Genomic DNA, 21,772 nt, shown 5'->3' with positions numbered 1-21,772 from the left:
GTCTGGCATGAATCGCCTCTCTCAATAAGGTTCCTATCTGGACTTTGACTTGGCCACTCCAGAATGTGTATTCTATTCTTCTGAAACCATTCTGAAGTTGATTTACTTCTGTGTTTTGGATCATTGTGTTTTTGCAAGATCCATCCTCTTTTTAGCTTCAACTGTCTGACGGAAGGCCTCAGGTTTTCCTGCAAAACATCCTGATTAACTTTTGAATTCATTCTTCCATTAATGATTGCAAGTTGTCCAGGCCCTGAGGCAGCAAAACCGCCCCAAATCATGATGCTCCCTCCACCATGCTTCACGTTGGGGATGAGGTGTTGATGTTGGTGAGCTGTTCCATTTTTCCTCCACACATGCCGCTGTGTGTTTCTCCCAAACCATTCAACTTTGGTTTCAGCAGTCCACAATTTTTTTGCCAAAACCTTTTTGCGAACATGGAATGATCAACAATGTTTTTTTTTAGACAGCAGTGGCTTCTTCGTGGAGGTCTCCCATGAACGCCATTCCTGGCCATAGTTTTACATAGAGTTGATGTGTGCACAGAGATATCGGACTGTGCCAGTGATTTCTGTAAGTCTTCAGCAGACACTCTAGGGTTCTTTTATACCCCTCTGAGTATTCTGCGCTGAACTCTTGGCGTCATCTTTAGTGGATGGCCACTCCTTGGGAGAGAGGCAACAGTGCCAAACTCTCTCCTTTTGTAGACAACTTCTGTGACTGTCGATTGATGAACATCCGGACTTTTAGTGATGGTTTTGTATCCTTTCCCAGCTTTATACAAATCAACAATCCTTGATCACAGGTCTTCAGGTCTTCAGACAGCTCTTATGACCGAGCCATGATGCACATCAGACAATGCTACTCATCAAGACAATTCTTATCAGGTGTGTGTTGTATAGTGGGCAGGGCAGCTTTAAACCACTCATCAATTGGTTTCAGTTGCTCTTTAACTCTTGAGGCAGAGGGTACACTTACTTATTTTCCCCCTTCTGTCATTGTTTGCATGTTGTACTCATTAAAATATGATAATCTGTAAATGTTTGGTTGTTTTAAGTTACAGCAGACACTGTTTCTGCATCTGTGATTTTGACAAAGATCAGACCGCACTTGACGGTGATTTTATGCAGAAATGTGAGGTTCAGATACTTTTTCATACAACTGCAAGACGTCTTTAAAAAAAACTTTTATGTATATATATTTTAAAACTGTGAATGTTGTTTAAGCACTTCAAATGTATAATTATGATACAGTAAGTTTTAAACAACGTCCCAACTAATTATTTTTAAACAAGAAGTAGAAAAATGCTTGTCTTGATTAAATGCTTTACTGAGTGAGTCCACTCAAATGCGCTCAAGCAGCTCACTTTCACACAATGAGTTGCCACAGCAACTGTTTAACAAGTTAATCGATGATTGACGCATGTTGTGCTTTGAAGCTTCGACTTCCAAGCATCAATCATTGTTCACTTTAATAAGCAAATTCAGTGCATTGCCTGACCAACAAAAAGCAGCAGGAGGGAGAGTGAGACTACAGTACATGATCGGCTCGGGACGGCTCATCTGTATTTGATTTAAAAAAAATTGACTGAGGGCGCGAAATTTTAACATATATTCAACTTCTCAGTTGTAAATATCAGATTTCGTCATACTATTTTTGTGATGTCAAAGTAGGACATCACCACAAATCTGCTTTTACTTTGGAAAACAATTCACATTTTTGCCAATTTTCAGACATCTTACAGTCGAAACTAGTTTCTGAATAAGGCTGCAACAACAAATCGATTAAATCGATTAATAAATGACAGTTAGTCCCCGGTTTACGAACGATTTCAGTTTGTGTGCTGGCGATGTCACCAAGATTTCCGCGTAAGTCGGAATTTATTCTTTAAATACCTCTTAACACCCTCTAAATTAAAAAGAATATATACTGTATATCCAAAAAACATGTATCATTGTACTGTCCTCGCCAAGACATTGGAGCCAAGTCCTAGCTAGACAGTGAGCTAAGGTCCGAAATGACAATGTCAGACGTTCGTGTGGTTTGCTGACTTTATTCAGCTGCTCATGACATTAACACTTGCGGAATGAAACAAAAAACAAAAAAGAATAAATCCGTCACATCTTCAGTAACAGCAATTCAAATTTGCATTTACAAATAGCTGCTGATAAAGCAATAACAAACGATTAGCATGTATCAGTTAGCATTGGCACATCATCAAAAACAATCACATAAAGTATTCGACCACAATTGAAAACGCAGACTAAACAGTACAAACGGGGTTATATACAGTCGTCACCTCTGGATGCTTCACAAGCAACAAATGTGAGCGCAAGCTGTCATCTCGAAATCACGTAAGTCGGGTGCATCGTAACCCGGGGGCTACCTGTAGTTGCCAACGAATTTAATAATTTTTTGCCGGCAGCTATGAGCAGTTTTGGTCCTTGCTTGGGTGTAATGTGAGGGTGTGCGCGCCGAGATTTGAACATGAGAGTGAGTTCCCTGCTACACTCCGGTTGGGCTCCTGAATCAATAACATTATGAAGTATCGAGAGTTAGATTGTCTTTTGTGCTGTTAGTGTATTGTTTGTATTCTTTGTTGATGAGACGTTACTAGTTATGCTAGTTAGCAATTATGCTAATCAGTGTCTTAAGTGTCCATTTGTATTGCTTTAGATAAAAAATGCTTTGAGCTCGGATTGAATTTATGAACAACTGTAAAGAAAACTGATTCATTACACTCTGCCTAATCCTTATTCTTTTTTTTCGTTAAAGAAAATAAATGAACAAACCCACGCATGCATACATTTTTAAAATATACATTTTTTTCCCCCGACGATCTGGTTTTTTACGTCCGTGCTTAACAAGCTATCAAGAGGCACAATCAACATTTGAAAGTATTACGCCCTTGTAAAGGTAATGACTTGTGCAGAGGCAAGGCAACATGGTGCCGCCGCATTTTCTCATAAAGCCGCGCTGATTGAATAAGTAATTACTTTTGCCATCGCTTTTAATGGATCTCGCCGTAATCGCCCTCTCTAACTTAATTATGCTTGTAGGGAGACACTTTCTTCTTTCATCGTTTGGCTCGCTTGTAATCGGGATCCGCTCTCCGGCAGTCCGGGTTAACCGATCCCTTAGAGCGATGCTCTTTGAGGGTCAAAGAGAATATTAAAAATCTAGCAACAAAGTACACGCAAACAGCGGATTTATCAACATTTTAACGTTGGATTTGTCGTTGTGTAGTTAAAATACAAATCCTTAGGTAGACTTTTACAAATACTACACAAAATAAGGAGAGTCGGCAATCAACTTTTTGAGAACTTGGAAGGAGAATGGAAGTGTTGTTTTTGGCAGCCCTTTTAATTTTCATTTTAGTCATCTGAAAATGTGTCTTCGTCTAGTTTTTGTTGACGAAAACTCATAGCATAGACTTCATAACCTATTGACCCGACACTTCGTCATTTTTTGCGTCACGCCTGACCATAAGGGGCCAAGCTTAATGCTTCATTTTGTAATAGTCAAAGGCGGCACATGGTCAATTGGTCATGTCAAAGCCGGGTTTAAGCGTGGATTTTTGAAGAACTATGAAAGCTGTACCGCTTACAAACAGGAAGGATTGTCTCAGGAGTGGGTTGTTCGAGGATTCAAGGTAGATATATTTTTCGTACCATGCATGCATTTTGAAACCTTGTGAAAAAAAATCAACAGGTGAATGGGAACCGCGACGACATTGGCGTCATTCTTTGACATATATATGTAAAATAGATGCGTAACTGCCCGGTTTTTAGATCTTTTAAACAAAGAATCGAGACAGTTTTACGTCCATATCTCTAAAGAATTACGTGATTGAAGCATTTATTCGCAAGAATTATCTTCTTTGTTTACACATGGAGGCGGCTAATTTTCGTAACTGACTACCCTCATGCAAGGCAAGTTATTATCATTACATACACTATATACTGTTAGCGAATGAGGCTAGCTTCCGCCTGACGTAACCAGAGCTTTTCTGGTGAAAATTCTTGTGAATAAATGCTTAAATCCCCGAATTCTTCAAAGATATGGAAGTAAAACAGTCTCGATTCTAGGTTAAAATCAAATATACCGTGCAGTTAGGGTTTATTTTACGTAAATATGTCAAAGTACAATGGTACTCTGTTAGCAAATGAGGCTAGCGGCCGCCTGACGTGACCAGAGCTTTTCTGGCGAAAACTCTTGTGAATAAATGCTTAAATCCCTGAATTCTTCATAGATATGGGCGTAAATCGGCCTCAATTCTAGGTTAAAAGCAAAGAAACAGTGCAGTTGGCGTTTATTTTTAGAATATATGTCGAAGTCCAATGCTACTCTGTTAGCGAATGAGGCTAGCAGCCGCCTGACGTAATCAGAGCTTTTCTGGCAAAAATTCTTGTGACTAAATGCATAAATCCCCGAATTCTTCATAGATATGGACGTAAAACAGTCTCAATTGTTGGTTAAAAGCAAAAAAAAACAAAACGTGCAGGCAGCATTTATTTCTCGTAAATATTGCCAACTATGAGGCTAGTTAGTTTGGAAAATTAGCTTCCTCCATGTGTAAACAAAGAACAAAGTTTGTTTGAATAAATGCTCCAATCACTGAATTCTACGTAGATCTGGACGTAAAACTGTCTTGATTCTTTGTGAAAAGAGCAAAAAACAGTTACGCATCTATTTTAAGTCATCTATGGGAAAACGCATTGGCAGTGTATCAAATACTTGTTCTCCCCACTGTATATGTCGAAGAATGACGCCAATGCCGTAGCGGTTCCCATTCTCCCATTGATTTTTTTTCTCACAACGTTTCAAAATGCATGCATGGTGCCAAAAATATAATGTTTACCTTGAATCCTTAAACAAATCACTCCCGAGACAATCCTTCCTGTTTGCAGTACAGCTTTTATAGCTCTTCAAAAATCCAAGCTTGAATCCAGCTTAGACATGAGCGTGAGCCGTCTTCGCCTGACTATACTAAATGAAGCCCGGCCCCCTCTGATAAGGCGTGACGCAAAGAATTACGAAGTGTCACGTCATAGCTGATGACTTGACCCACCCACGACACACACACGTACGCTCACTCACGCAGCCCCAACAGAAAAAAATGTCGACAACATACCGCCTCCTCCGCACCCCTTGAAGAAGAGGGATATATGATTTTTTTCCCGGCCAGCAGCAGCCACTATAAGTAATGTCAAAAGACGTCAATGTAGTGTTGGTGGGAACACACCACAAATTTTGGTACTGAAAGTATAACCTGCATCAGAGTTAGCATAACATTAAACTATGTGAATTGGCTAACATGCAAAACTCGAGTAGGAAGCTGCTTAGGAGTTTTCTTCTGTTTTTGTTTTCTACTGTTAACGTTAATTAAACTGTGATAAATGTAGTGAACTTTGCTGGAAATTATAGAACCAGAAAAACGTGAGCAAGAAGCTGCTTAGAGAGGGACGGGTGCTGCCTGACCTCATATGTTGCTCACACAATACAATATGCACAAAACATAATTGATTGGATAGGATTTGGGAAACTACTGCCACCTTAAAGTGCCTGTGACACGAAAAAGCATGTTTATGTCATAATACACGCTGTATTTTATGCTCCTGAATGAAATGGACCGCTTGGATCGCTATATATTTTTTTTTAAATCCCGCGCCATGGAAATTAGTGACTTCCGGCAACAATCTCGAGTTGAGAAAGAGGGCGCTGTGACATGTACGGAGGAAGGAGTCCTCTTCACTGTACAGTCGTACTGTTGTTTGTGAGGACTAAGGATTTAGCTAGGATTCATACGTTTATTTTTCGCATACGCCAGCCAAATGGCTGCAGAAATATTTTGCTGTCTGAGCGAGAGGCGTTTTTGGGGTTTCAAAAGGTTCCCATTCACCGGTCGATATTGGCCATAACAAGCCCTACTACTGTGGGACCATGGGACTTACAGGGAAGTGAGTAAACATCGTGTTCTGTATTATGTCAAATCATTTTAATACGGAGGTGGCTTGCATTTTGTGGCTGACATGCTCCTTGTCCACTCCGCCGACGACCAGCGGCTTGTCGCACATCCCACCGCCGGGCGAGCGCTATACTCGGCTTTTGCCCTCTTGGTGTGCCCTGTGTTCTGTCAATTTTCCACCCGATCAGAAATTGCAACTATGTGTTAAAAATAGCCGCGAATACAGTGATTACAAAGTAAACACTACAAACTTTCTTTAAAAAAAGACTATTTAGGTTTGATCATGAATGGGCATGTAAAAAGCTCTCCTCATACACATTAGCTGCAAATTCAATGTAGCAGGGGAACGAGCTGTAAATTGACAATCAACAACCCAGTCGTCATGTGAAATGATCCGGGCTAGTTATGTGTGTGTTGGGGACGCTAGAGCCCTATTATGGTAGGCGTGGCTATTCGGCAGATTAAAAGACTAATTTCTCGTTTTGCGCTTTTCTAAATTGTTGTCTATAGTCGAATAGTCTCAAAATATGATTCTAATTCACATAATAATCCTATTTAAGACATTTTTTTTCCTCCTGTCGTACGTACTTTAAGGTCTAGCATTGTCATGAATGTACTTAAAACTGAATGAATGCAAACGTGTTAGTGTAAATGTAATAATTTTCATCATTTATTTCCAACGTGCGTTCACAAACGCGCCGATCTGGAGAAGTTCCAGAGCAATCTTCTCAATCCGGAAGCTTTTTTCCGACGACTTGGCTTCGGTTAAGCTCGAACAAACACATCGGTGGGTGCGCAGACGAGACGCGTGTGTTTCAACTGGGCTTATCAGCACCGCCGGCCCGTGGCGAGGCTTTCATGCCGAGGCCAAACGCCTTTGACACGCTTCGCCGGGACCCTGCGGGCTGCAGAGGTCCATAAAACAAGGAGGAACACCTTCAATGTGTTTGTATGTGTGACAAAGCCACACAATGCATGAGCATGTGCATCAGTGTGAAGATTAGCTGTGGTTACAGTCAGTTCTCATGATCAGGCTTCAATCAAATGGAAGTGATGGACACAGTACAGGTTGCGTGTTTTTCCATGACGCCGTGCAACATTCTTCACTTTTTGACTACCATCTGCCGCAGCCTCCAACCACCCGAGATGTTTTCTTGCTGTCATCTTCCCCACCCCACCCCACAACCAACCTCTCAATCACTTTACGCTCATCGTTTGCCTTTCTCGGAGGCGCTTTTGTGTAATTAAGTCCACAGAATAAGCGGCGGCGTCGCTATGCCAGCTTTTGCCATCCTCACCGCAGCCTAAATTAAAAATTGATTTCTTTGACTGATTCCTCACACTGGATGAATTTGCTCAGCCTTCCTCAACCTCCCCTCAGCTCCACCCATCTAAATTCGTATTGACGTTCTCGGCGACATCCTCCTTCTAGTGTCACCATTTTTATTTGGGTGGGGGTTTGATAACATCTTTTAAAGTCAACTCATTCCATCAATCCACATTGGACAGTTTTAGTTGTGGCCTTGTGAATCATATATTAACAGTGTACAATAGGGAAGTGCCGGATCCGATCACATGATCAGAAATCGGGCTCAATGACATCATTTTCAGAGGATGGGAATCGGATAAAAAAGCTTAGGTTTTAATTATTAATTTTTTGTGTATTTTTAATTTTTAAGGGCTATAACTATACAGTCACTGACAAAAGTATTGTCGCTTATCCATTTGTAGAAAGAATTGCTAATAACCTGACTTGGTTATGGCTCATATGAAAAGCTAAGACCCTCCCAAATAGGGATGGGAATCAAAATCCGATTCCAATTCCGAACCGGTTCCTAGTGTTTCGAGGCCTCAACATCACAATGAAAAAGCCTTAACGATCCCTTTAAGGATTCCTAAACACGCATATTGCGTCGTGACGTGTCTTGTTGTCCAGACGCATCAAACTAGCATGGCGCAAAGAACCACTCGCTCCAAAGTTTGGCTGCACTTCACGAGGAAAGAGGGTGAAAATTAAAGGTTACGATGGTTTAGCATGAGCATTGCAGACATAAACATAACAATGACAGCGCGTAGGTTCAAACGCTCGAAAGTGTGCCTTCACTTCACGAGGAAAAATTACAACAAAGCGACTTGCGGTCATTGCAAGGTGGATATAACTGCATCGGGAGGGAATACGACTGCACTGTCCTCACCGAGATGCTAAGGCTCAGTCCTGGCTGTACAGCTAGCTAAACTCCCAAATGACGATGCAGAAGACTTTGGGATAATTTGATGACTATTCAACCATTACTTGAAGAGTGAAACTAAAAATAGAAATGAAACAAATCAATTTCGTCCCCAATAACAAACAGGTTTGCATCAACGTAAATCAGCGATGATTAGCTGCTAATACAGTCATAACATAAACGGTTAGCATGCGTTCGCTAGCATTAGCACATTGTTCAAACCACTACACAACTGGATTTAAGTGTCCAATCGCAAGTGGAAACACACAACAACAACACAAAAGATGATACATACAGGCGTTGCCTCTGTAGATATTTTACAAACATTAACAAAGAACATAGGCTCGTTGCAGTGGTTCCCTCTCTCACTAACTCGCTCACTTGCTTGGATACGGCACTTCTTCTTCACGTGAGCGCGTTCTTCTTCGCGTGAGGAAAAACTAAAAGGCATGCATTTCAATATAATGGTAAATAATACACTTTAACTGTTAAAGTGTTAACAGTAAGGTCCCCAAACTACAGCCCACCTCCACATTTGGTCTGGCCCCCTGAATAATACCAGAGAGCATTTTGAATTTTTTTTTTTTCTTCTTCTCAATAGTGTTTATTTATTTCCTGGCCTTTTTCTGTGAATAACTCAGAGAAGGTTATTTGGTTATGATCAATTTAATTAATAGTGTTATTATTATTTATTATTATTATATTACTATTTCTATTTTATTTACATTTGTTCCGTGAAGAATCCAGAAAGGGTTATTTGATGGTGGCTTTCTGAAAAACAACAAATTTTTACATTTAGGCACTCCTGCAATCGTCACACTTGACCCCGGCCCCTTATCAGAGAAGGGAAAAGTTATGTGGCCCTCACAGGAAAAAGTTTGGGGACCCCTGCTTTAACACATATTAACAAAGGCAGAACAACGACCTATATGCAAATATATACCAATATTTTTTATTTCTATTTGAAAAATGTTTCAGTAAAATGTTACACATTCTTGTGTATTTGCCACTTATTGCCACAGTTAACACTGAGAGGCTTTGGGCCTCTTTTGACCTCGTTGTGAGTTTGTAAGGTTGTGACTTCTGATTAAACAAACTCGATGTCAATCAAAACGTTTGTTCTTCTTTTTCCCCAAATTAGAATCGATAAGACAATTGATAAAGAATCGAATCGTTAAGCAAGATGGATAATGGAATCGGAATCGGAAAAACCGTATCAATTCCCATCCCTACTCCCAAATTATGTTAATTATACAAAAATATATTTGTTTCACTGAAAAAAGATTTAACATTTGATGAAGACATAAAGGTCCAATTTTGGCAAGAGAAAAGTTTTGTCGCCTGCAGAAAGTAGTGTGAAAATTGAACAAAAAATGTACTTCAAATACAAAAGTATGTTACATAACATAAGCGAATTAAGTAGTGTTGCTGTGAGATCCAAATTTAATATTTTGTATGACTTCCATGGGCTTCAGCAAGGATTCATACAATTTATTGATGAAGTCATTAGGAATATCAAAGAAATCAGTCTTGCATGCCTCCCAGAGATCATCAACATTCTTGGGTTTCGTCTTCCATGCTTCCTCTTTCATCCTACCCCAGACATGCTCAATGATGTTCATGTCTGGTGACTGGGCTGGCCAGTCCTGGAGGATCTTGATCTTTTTTGCCTTGAGGAACTTTGAGGTAGAGATTGAAGTATGCGATGGAGTACCATCCTGCTGGAGAATTTGTCGAATTTTATGGTTTGAGAATGTAAGAGGCAGCTAAGATTTCTTGATATATCAGACTATTTATGTTGCCTTCCACCCTGCAGATCTCTTAGGGTGCAGACAATTAAAAAAACGTGTAAAGCCCACAGCCTGTCAAAAGGATGGACGCTGGAAAAGTACCGTATTGGCTCGAATATAAGACCGTGTTTTTTTCATTGAAATAACACTGAAAAAGAGGGGGTCGTCTTATATTCGCGGTCTGGACATTATACCCATTCACGACGCTAGATGGCGCCAGATATCATTGAAGCGATGTTCTGTCATGACAGATCTCAGCTACTCTTTTTAGTTTAGCCACTTTGCATTATTTCATTGCAATGTTTTTCCTTATTCAGATTTGTTTCAAGACTACAGTTACAGTTAGACTTCACTTTGATGGTTAATGCAGTTATTGCAATTTTGTTGTTTTATCACAATGTGTTGTATTTACATTTCAAAAACCAGAAGCCATTCATTTACGAATGTAAATGTTCAGATATCGAGATTTGAATGAGGCAAAATAACATGCTTTTTCTCTCAAATATATTGTTATAATCGGATGTACTGTAATTATTTTCTGTAGAAAAATTAATTTGCTGTTCAAAAAATCTTTTTTTCAAACTTGAGTCTTGAAAAAGAGGGGGTCGTCTTATATTCGGGCAAATACGGTAAATGAATCTAACATTGAATTACACCACAGTCGCCGCAAATATTGCAGGAGACCTACTGGAGCCCGAATGGATCCGAGATTCACTCAGAAAACAGTGAAGTTTGGTGTTGGCAAAATCATGGTCTGGGGTTACATCCAGTATGGGGGTGTGCTAGAGATCTGCAGGGTGGAAGGCAACATAAATAGTCTGAAATATCAACAAATCTAGCTGCCTCTTACATTCCTAACTATAAAAAGGGACAAATTCTGCAGCAGGATGGTGCTCCATCGAATACTTCAATCTCTACCTCAAAGCAAAGAAGATGAAGATCCTTTAGGACTGGACAGCCCAGTCACCAGACATGAACGTCATTGAGCATGTCTGGGGTAGGTTGAAAGAGGAAGCATGGAAGACGAAACCCAAGAATGTAGATGAACTCTGGGAGGCATGCAAGACTGCTTTCTTTGCTGTTCCTGATGACTTCATCAATAAATTGTATGAATCATTGCCGAACCGCCTTCAAGCCCATAAAAGTCATACAAAATATTAAATTTGCATAACATATTTTTGTATTTGAAGCACAATTTTTCTTCAATATTCACACTACTTTCTGTAGGCGACAAAACTTTGGTCTTGCCAAAATTTGACCTTTATGTCTTCATTAAATGATAAATCTGTTTTCAGTGAAACAAATATTTTTGTACATTCAACATCATTTGGGAGGGTCTTAATTTTCATATGAGCCATTTCTGAAACTAATTGAATAATTAAAAGTCAGGTTATTAGCAATTGTTTCTAAAAAAATGGATAAGCGACAAGACTTTTGTCAGGGACTGTATATATTAACTTTTATTCTTGACTCTATTCATTGGTTTTTACACAATGCGCAACTCCGATTTATGTTTACTGTGGAATAATCTAATTGCAACATATATTTGTTACATTTTTTGATGCATTTTTATGCATTATAAAAGATTTATGTCTGAATTTTGGCGGGATTGGAACGGATTAGGGCATTTACATGAAAAACGCGTCTCTACTTACAGAACTAATTATTTTCGTAAGTAGAGGTACCACTGTAGTATTACGTAAAATAATAACTAGGGGTGTCAAACGATTAAAATTTTTAATCAAGTTAATTACAGCTTAAAAATTAATTAATCGTAATTAATTGCAATTCAAACCATCTATAAAATATGCCATATTTTTCTGTAAATTATTGTTGGAATGGAAACATAAGACACAAGATGAATTTATATACATTCAACATACGGTACATTAGGACTGTATTTGTTTCTTATAACAATAAATCAAAAAGATGGCATTACCATTATTAACATTCTGTTAAAGCGATCCATGGATAGAAAGACTTGTAGTTCTTAAAAGATAAATGTTAGTACAAGTTATAGAAATTTTATATTAAAACCCCTCTTCATGTTTTCGTTGTAATAAAATTTGTAAAATTTTCAATCAAAAAAATAAACTAGTAGCCCGCCATTGTTGATGTCAATAATTACTTACAAAATGCTCATGGGTGCTGAATCCTATAAAATCAGTCGCACCCAAGCACCAGCAGAGGGCGGCAAAACTCCGAAAAACACAACAAATACACCTTTCACTGTGTTCTCATTTTAATCTGTTTGAGCGGGGCATTTGTGCGTTAATTGCGTCAAATATTTTAACGGCATTAATTTAAAAAATTAATTACTGCTCGTTAACGCGATAATTTTGACAGCCTTAAAAATATGTAAAATGTGATGATTAGCATTATACTCGACTTTTGATTCTGTGCTTTTTCTGAAGTACATTTTAGTTTATAAAATCTCCAACAGTGCGTTGGCTGAATATTACTTGAAAGTACAATAAGGTTGAGTAAGTTTTATTCATAGAATGACAACAGAAATGTGAGGTATAGTCATATTTTTGTCCTAGCCTCGTGAACCTGACAGTGTTTATTTCATGGGAAATACTTTTTCAAACACCTCCAAAAAAACGTTATACCTCCCATCAGGAGGCAGCGAGCACATGTTCGTCGCCGGTTCGTGTCTGTGTGCGTTACTGAGAACGTGAAGAAGCTCAGGAGAAAAACGCACGTGCAGAAAAGAGCCCCCGCCGTTACCTGGAGGACAGCCGGCGCCTCTGAATGCTGTCTGGAAGATGTTCAACGCATCTAAGAAAACAACAAGAAGCAGGGATAATTTACTTTGCCCGTGGCACTGAATCTATGATGAATGCAAAGACGCAATTTGAGTGGGAACAATAGAGCCCCCTTTCATCAAAAGCTGCCAGCGTCAAGGCCGCAGGCGTCGTTCACCACCGTCGCCGCACGTCTCCGGCTCCCTGGAAGCCCATTGTGGCACGAGCGCTGACATTCCTGAGTTGTTTTGTTTCCTCCTCTGTGCTTGTGTGCTTATTGTGATCGTTATTGGGCAGCCCCCCAAGCTACACTGACATCCCAAGTGGGAGTCGTCCAAAGCGTGAAGGGCAAAATGAGCCCCTTTCACACATACCTGAAGACTGTTAAAATCTTGGGATTTAAACAGGTAGCCCTTGTACGTGAAAGCAATTTCCCGGGTCGACTGACAGGGTGATTACGCGACATTTAACGGGTCGTGTCTTAGTATGATGTTCGGGACTTTGCGCGTTTCATTCCCGGGTCACAGCACGAAGGCAGGTGACGTAAATATGGCTGCCGATCGTCATTTCCTCTTTCCTCACAGTAAGACGAAAAGCGGGGAAAAAAACATCACAATTATCAACATGGCAAAATGGAAATGGCAAAATTAAACAGAAAACTGTAGACTTCACTAGTTGACAGGACACGGGGCTCGGGGCCGATCCGTAGGGGGCCTATTTTCAAAAACTTAAAATATTTTCAAAACCCAAGCTGCGAGCAACCTAAAACCAAAACCGACACCTCCCTGAGGCATATGAGTTTCCATGAGCAGCGATATAAAAAAATTCAGTCATTCCGTAAAAAAATCTCGATTATTTTTCTATACAAGTGTAACAAAACTTAAAATGTTCTGAATTCTCAAATTTCATGCTAGATGCACAAAAATCACCAAATGCAGATACAATCACCTATATTTTCAGGATCAATAGCAAAATTTAACATATGTTTTTGCCCAAAATAGCAACTTTTTTTTTTTTTTAATTTGTGCAAGTTGTCAATAGCTAATAAATCACTCAAACACTTGAGGAAAGCATGCAGAATCATCTTAATTTTACTCAACAAAAGCAAAATTAGCATTTTTTTATATACAAACACAACTTATTTTGGTTGAATTTTGCTATTGTGTAGAGATACAAAATCCAACATGACTGCCGTCACTAAACAAAGAGCTTAAGTTGTAAATTCTGTCAGCATTGCTGCAGAGATCGAAGAGGTGGGGGGGTCAGCCTGTTGCTGACAGCACTCCTGTAACGAGTCACATGACATTTTGGAGGAAAAATGACAAGCAGTAGTCAATTTGGACATTTAGGGATGTACGTAGTTTCTATGTGGTGTACTCACTTTTTTTTGCCAGGGGTTTAGATATTAATGGCTATATTTTGATGGGAAAATAAATGAACTCTATTATAGAAATGGCACACAGACTATTTTTCATTGTGTCAAAGTGTCATTTTGTCAGTGTTGTCCCATGAAAAGATATGCTTAAATATCTGCAGAAATGCGAGGGGTGTACTCACTTTTGTGATGCACTGTATCTCGGTTTTGCGAGATTTTCTCACTGAATTCTTACAAGATTTTTCTGGTGTCCGTCAAGGTGGTGTACAAGAACAACGACTTTAAGCTTGAGCTCTCCCGCTTGGCCATTCAACGTGACCCTAAAATCACCCTGAACGGTGACCTCGTGTTCCGTTGCGAAGACGTAGCGGCTCTGGACCCTGTCACCTTCGAGACCCCCGAGTCCTTTATCTCCTTGCCCAAGTGGAACACGAAAAAGACTGGTTCCATCTCGTTCGACTTCCGCACCACGGAGCCCAGCGGTCTACTCTTGTTCAGCCACGGACGTCCCCAGAGTCCCAAAGAGCAGAAGCCTGGCAGGGAGCTCAAAACCGATTACTTCGCCTTGGAGCTTCTGGACGGATATTTATACTTGTTGATCGATATGGGCTCCGGCAAAACCAAGCTGAAGGCCAGCAACAAGAAGGTCAACGACGGGGAATGGTGCCACGTGGACTTCCAGAGAGAAGGACGAAAAGGTAAAGAGTTTCGTCTTGCTTCTCCTATTTGTTCTTCCGCGCCTCGAGTTCGTCTGTGGGCGCAAATGGGAACATCTGCATGTGTGACTGATGAACAGCGGGCATGTGCTCTTTCTTCTAATGGCGTGCTGTAAACGAGAAAGTGTGTGACGAAGCGTGTGCGTCTGTCGCCATGTGATCTCGCCGCTGCTCCCGCTGTAATTGGCTTTTAATAGAAAATGAAGACAGAGCCGTTAATCACAGAAAGAGAGTTGGGGGTGGCGGGGCTGGGGCTCGTTCCTTTACCCGCTCCCTGCTGTATTTTGCTTTCTTTCCCGTCCATTTACCCTGCGAGAAGCACATTAGACAGACGCGCTTTCTCACGCCCATTTGTGCAACCGTTTTCACCTTTCAGGGTCCATCTCGGTCAACAGTCGCAGTATGCCCTTCAGCTCTCCGGAGGGTAGCGAGATCTTAGACCTGGACAGCGACATGTACCTGGGAGGCCTTCCAGAGTCTAAGACTGAGCTGATCCTGCCGCCCGAGGTGTGGACGGCGCTGCTCAACTACGGCTACGTGGGCTGCGTCCGCGACCTTTTCATCGACGGCAAGAGCCGCGACGTTAGGCGCCTGGCCGAGATCCAGAGCGCGCTGGGCGTTAGCAGCTTCTGCACGCGCGAGCTGCAGAAGCGCTGCAGCAGCACCCCCTGTGGAAATGCCGGGATTTGCAAAGAGGGTTGGAACCGCTACATATGCGATTGCACCAGCACGGGGTTCCTGGGCACCAATTGTGAAATAGGTGGGTTCACAAAAATACTGTAAGCTAAATCATTGAAGTGACGGTCTAGAAACACAAAAACATAACAACAAAATTACAAACCACCTTCCACTTATCTTCACTTCGAGTCCCACTTAGATACGGCGGAAAACACTCAAGTGACTTGAAGTTCCACTCTGAGACCCCTAATTTGGTCAACTTTCAAAAATTTCCGATATACATCATTGGAAAGCTTAAAATCTCAATTTTCTGGGGGAACAAGAATTTCGAACAGAAGGGCATTTAAAACTAGAAGCCCCAGAGAATTCTGGTACTCCTACTAGTCCCAAACAATGGCCGATATTGCCTCTCCCCCAAAAAACCCAGAGGTGGCAAAAATGACCCAAGTGCTTTTGAATTGGCAAGTCGTTGTCGGACAGACAACAGCCGTTTATAGGGAAATACAACCACTAGACATACATTAACTTCAGACACAATAACAACAAACCATTCTCCATGCCCCTGATTCAGTCCTTCTAAACTATAGTCACACTTCCTGCTTTACACTCATATTGCAGTTCTAAAACGCTTTTTTTTCTTTTTCAAAACAATGTACACATTTGGGCCATTCTTTCTGTCGTTATGTGTGGAGTACAGGAGAAGTGAATTAAAAAAATGTATAAAAAGTGTCAAATTTCATAAATAAATGTAATTAAATAAATGTAGGTTGACTTGAACTGACACAAACTATCACATGACTCACGGAAGAGAGGCCAAATCAGCCATTGCTAGGGAATATGAGGAGTGTTTGTCTTGGGAAAGGCCAAGTCGGCCTCTGCTGGGTTTTCTAGTGTTAAAAAATAATGACATTTTTAAACAGCGAAACTCTATCTGGAAGTGATAGCATGAAAGAGCAGAATTAAAGACGCCATGACTTTAACGAGATATTATCGAGTATTTACCTTGTTTTGATCCAAATACTTAATGGAGCATGTGTCACTGAGTGTCAAGCCACAGCTGGATTTTTGGGGGGATTTTATGGGTGAAACATGGTAATATAACAAGGGTCGCAATGCAGAAATTGCAGACATCAAGGAGTGGTCGAGATTTTTTTTATATATATTATCCTTTTAACCGTTTTTGCTTTTTCAATTTTTCTTTGTTTGGATCAATTATTTATTATCTAACATATCAGAGAAAATGTGACAATAACAAAAAAAAAATACAATTAAGCGATAGTTATGAGGGTAGATATCCGTGACACCAATTTTTTCATTGAGGTGTAATTTGTTTTAAAGTTTAAAATATGCGAGTGAATACATTTTTAGTTTTTTTTTTTATTTTTATTTTTTTAACAAAATATTAGACATCAATTAATGAGTCTAAGCTAAAAATGCCACATGGTAAAAAAATTGCCTCATGGCAAAAAATGATGCCACATGGCAAAAAATTGTTGCCACATGGCAAAACATTTCTGCCACATGGCAAAAACAAATGCCACATGCCAAAATTTTTTTTGCCTCATGGCAAAAAAAAAAAATGCCTCATGGCAAAAAATGATGCCACATGGCAAAAAATTGTTGCCACGTGGCAAAAAATTTTGCCACAACAAAAAAAATTTGCCACATGGCAAAAAAAAAAAATGCCACAGGGCAAAATTTTTTTGCCACATAGCAAAAACAAATGCCACATGGCAAAACATTTTTTTGCCACGAGGCAAAAAAAAAAAAAAGCCTCATGGCAAAAAATGCCACATGGCAAAAAAATGTTGCCACATGGCAAAAAATTGTTGTCACATGGCAAAACGTTGTTGCCACATGGCAAAAAAAATTGCCAAAACAAAAAGTTTTTGCCACATGGCAAAAAAAAATGCGCAATTTTTTTTGCCACATGGCAAAAATAATGTTGCCATGTGGCAAAAAAATATGCCGCATGGCAAAACATTTTTGCCACGTGGCAAAAATGCCACATGGCAAAACATTTTTGCCACATGGCAAAAAATTTTGCCACAACAGTTTTTTTTTTTTGCCACATGGCAAAAAAAAAACGCTAAATGGCAAAAAAATCCCATTACTCATTTATTCAAACTAACGAGTTGATAGATTAATCGGTTATTAAAATAATAGCAGCAGCAGCAGCCCTAATTCCAATGTATGTCCACTTAATCTTTACACTCTTTAGTGGCTGATAACTAAATTGTCTATTATTATTTTTGCAGATTAAACATATTCAATCAATGTTGGCTACCAGACTAAAATTCAAAAAAAGGAAATTCATTCTAAAATGCTATTGCAAATATGAAAATGCAGTTCAAGTGTGTTTTGTGTCAGCAAAAAGCGTATATACACTTTTGGGGGACACCATGGATATCGTTTCCAAAGCAAATGTGATTTCCTGCTTGTATGCAAAAAGGAATGACATTTGATGATTTATTTTTAGGATGAAACGTCTTCATTTTGGAAGGGATGATTGTTTTAGTGAGGTTTTCCTGCCATCCAGTGGTTCTCTTTATTACTGCAAAGTCTGACACATACTGCAAAGCAAAAAAATCTGCTTTGGGAAATTCAAAATGCATAGTTTGTAGAGTTTGTATTCTAAACTATTATTCATTTCAAGGAAAGCGTCGTTTCAAATTTTCTCAAATTGTAATAATGTTTTCTTGACACTTATTCCAAGAAAAAAATTGGGATATTAATTTTTCTCTCCACGCAGAGGCGACAGTTTTGAGCTACGACGGTAGCATGTACTTGAAGATCATCATGCCCATCACTATGCACACGGAGGCCGAGGACGTGGCGCTGCGCTTCATGTCCCAGCGCGCTTACGGCCTGCTCGTGGCCAGCACCTCCAAGGAGTCGGCAGACACACTACGTCTGGAGCTGGACGGGGGCCGCGTCAAGCTCACAGTCAACCTCGGTAGGCCGACATCCACCATCTCCCTCGCCATTTATCCATCCCTGACTTTCTCATAGTGTCAAAAGTGCTCACTTGAGAAGAAGCACTCCCTCTTTTGACCACTAGATGTGGACAAAAACAGCAAGTCTCCAGATGGATTCAGGCTGCTCTTTCACCTTCACTTTCTTTTCTCTACGATCACACTACTTTCCTACATATGTTGTCTCAAACTCCCACTTTCATCATTTTATCATACTAATTATACAATTGAATCTTGTTGAAATGCATTCGAAAAGCAATTTTAAAGAGTTATAAAGATCAATAATTATTGCAATTTTGCATTTTTGTTAGTTTCGTAAAGGGGGGGATGAAAAGTAACTCGTGTATTTGTTAGAGATAAATGTTTTAATGTTAACTAAACTTTGACAAACACATATTCAACTTATTTTTTTGTGTTTATGTACAGTGGTACCTCTACTTAATTGGTTCTGGAAGTACTCTTTTAACCCAAACATTTTGTAAATAGAGAAGCGTTTTAGATGTAAATACCCTAATCCGTTCCAAGCACTACTGATACGCCACATTAAATTTTTATAATTGGGGTAAAACCGGAATAAAACAACAGACAAACACATTTGAATCATTCCATATACCTATCAGTCAATACCTGTAATGAAGTAGATAATGGAACAAAACTAAAAGAAAAAAATAAAAATGCATATCTTACCTACCCAAGTGATCTCTTAATATATATATATATATATATATATTAGGGCTGTCAAAATTATCGCATTAACACGCGGTAATCAGTTTTTTAAATTAATCACGTTAAAATATTTGACGCAATTAGCGCACATGCCCCGCTCAAATAGATTAAAATTACAGCACAGTGCAATGTCACTTGTTACTTGTGTTTTTGGGAGTTTTGTCACCCTCTGCTGGCGCTTGGGTGCGACTGATTTTCTGGTTTTAAGCACCCACGAGCATTGTATAATTATTGACATCAACAATGGCGGGCTACTAGTTTATTTTTTTGATTGAAAATTAAACAAATTTTATTAAAACGAAAACATTAAGAGGGGTTTTAATATAGAATTTCTATAACTTGTACTAACATTTATCTTTTATGAACTGCAAGTGTTTCTATCCATGGATCGCTTAAACGGAATGTTAATAATGTTAGTGCCATCTTGTTGATTTATTGTTATAATAAACAAATACAGTACTTATGTACCGTATGTTGAATGTATATATCCGTCTTGTGTCTTATCTTTCCATTCCAACAATACTTTACAGAAAAATATGGCACATTTTATAGATGGTTTGAACTGCGATTAATTACGATTAATTGTGATTAATTAATTTTTAAGCTGTAATTAGCTCGATTAAAAATTGTAATCGTTTGACAGCCCTAATATATATATATATATATGCTTTAATGTGGTTTCTGTAGGAGGACTAACATGACACAAAACATTCTAATTCATTAAGATTGTCATGAATTTAAACTTGAAGCGGCATCGAACAACCGAGTAGTCCCGTGCTGCGTGATTCTCTATAGGGTTCACTGCAGAGAAAATAAACATTTACCCTATTTTCCGCACTATAAGGTGCATCGGAGTATAAGGCGCACCTTCAATGAGTTAAAACCGTTTTCATGTACAGGACGAACTACATTATAAGGCGCAGTAGTAGTAGTACAACCCCTAGCAAAAAGTATGTAATCACCAGTCTCGGACGAGCACTCACTGAGACATTTTATTATTTAGTACGAACTCAGATAAAAAGCTTGTAAAAATAATGAATTTGTTCAAAAGTGCACCTCCTTGGCATTCAGAAACACTAAAAGACATAAATAAAAACATTGTGGTGGTAAGTAAATGTTACTTTTATAGAGCAAGTGCAGGGAAATATATATGGAATCACTCCATTCTGAGGAAAAAATATGGACTCTTTAATCGTGTCTTGTTTTTAAATTAAAATATCTTATTTAGTTTGAAAGAAAGAAAGTTTTCTGTTCGTCCCCACTGTCACTGTCCACTCTGTCAAGGTGTGTTAGTGTACCTTTAAGAGAATTCACCATTTATTTTAATGACATCACTCTTCAAGTTTCTTAATTTTTTTACCTTCTTTAAAAATCTAAATTTGCAGTTTGATGAAGCACATGCAGTGTTGCTAATCATAACGTGTCCACTCTGTCAGAGCTGTAACATTGAATTGAATCATTTCAAAAGTTTTATTTGTCAAAATAATAGATTTCTCATCAAGTATCCAAAGTCTTGTTAGCTATTATGCTAGCAAATCTAAGCTGAGGGCTAGCTATACAACAAAATGTCCCCCCTGTTAGTGTCTACTCTGTTACATTCAAATGGCACCCTATAAGAAAATGACCCACCACATAAATGAGACATAACAAACCAGGACATTACATTCTGTCCCTCTCTTTTCTCTTTTTCTTTTATTTTCTTTCCTGCTGCCCATCCGCATCCACGGAACTTTTCATCCCTTCAACGGCGTGTGTTTCTGCGGCCTCGGATCGAACTGTCAGGGAGACCAGCTCGCTGCTCGTCCTAGTGTTACTTCCAAATGATACATAACCTTTGCACATGTTCACATTAAACGTAACTGTTTGCTAAATTTGGCAAGTAGTTGATATTTACATCATCCACACCCTGTATGCATCGATGCTGGTCCCCGACGGTTTGCGTCCACTATTCTGTCGCGGTTGACAGCTCGAGACCACAACCCAGCCGTAATCAAGTGCACGCACAATGTGTATAGAGATAGCAGCAAAGAAAATGACCCTGAATTTAAAATGATAGCATTTTTTTTCCTTTTTTTACTGTAGTTGTTGTTTGTCATACGTGCACCGTGAATGACGTGGCTGGGATGTGCAGATCACCCTTTCTTGCTACTTCTTGTTTTGGGTTTCTGGCTATTCAAAAGTGCTGCAGGGGACAAGCGCACTGCTCATTTGCGACACTAAGAATTTGAAATTGAAGTGGTAACCATTAATTATGATAGTAACGAGTTTTGCACCGGTAGTAACGTGCCATTTGTACTTTTTGAGATGTAGTTTCCAACCTATGGTCGCCCTACCCAAGATGGCCGCCAGCTACACACATCGACGTAGCTTTTATTCTTTCTCTGAGCAAGCTGTACCCTCCCATCAATGGTTTTATCACTCGTAGACATCCTATCCATTTGAAATAGGAGGGTGGCAGCGAATGAACGTTCGTTCATTTGCAGCCAATTGATACTCAACTGGCGCCCAAGTAAGTCTATGCCATTGACTGCCATGTACGTTCAAATTTCCCATTCATTTTTAATGGCAG

At 39.4% G+C, this 21,772-nt stretch overlaps 1 protein-coding gene across 2 annotated transcripts in view; it reads left to right on the top strand.

Annotated features, from left to right (window-relative positions):
* Positions 1 to 21,772, top strand: part of LOC130928636 (neurexin-2-like) — a 774,303-nt gene that overhangs the window by 434,854 nt on the left and 317,677 nt on the right. For both annotated transcript variants that reach the window (XM_057855357.1, XM_057855358.1), the window contains 3 exons: positions 14,368 to 14,806; positions 15,201 to 15,584; positions 18,255 to 18,458. In XM_057855357.1, the coding sequence (XP_057711340.1) occupies positions 14,368 to 14,806; positions 15,201 to 15,584; positions 18,255 to 18,458 (1,027 nt within the window). The remainder of the gene's footprint in view (positions 1 to 14,367; positions 14,807 to 15,200; positions 15,585 to 18,254; positions 18,459 to 21,772) is intronic.

Source organism: Corythoichthys intestinalis, chromosome 13 (assembly GCF_030265065.1).
Source record: "Corythoichthys intestinalis isolate RoL2023-P3 chromosome 13, ASM3026506v1, whole genome shotgun sequence".
NCBI lineage: Eukaryota > Metazoa > Chordata > Actinopteri > Syngnathiformes > Syngnathidae > Corythoichthys > Corythoichthys intestinalis.
Note: the sequence above shows the minus strand (reverse complement) of the source record. Positions and strands in the feature narration are given on the sequence as shown.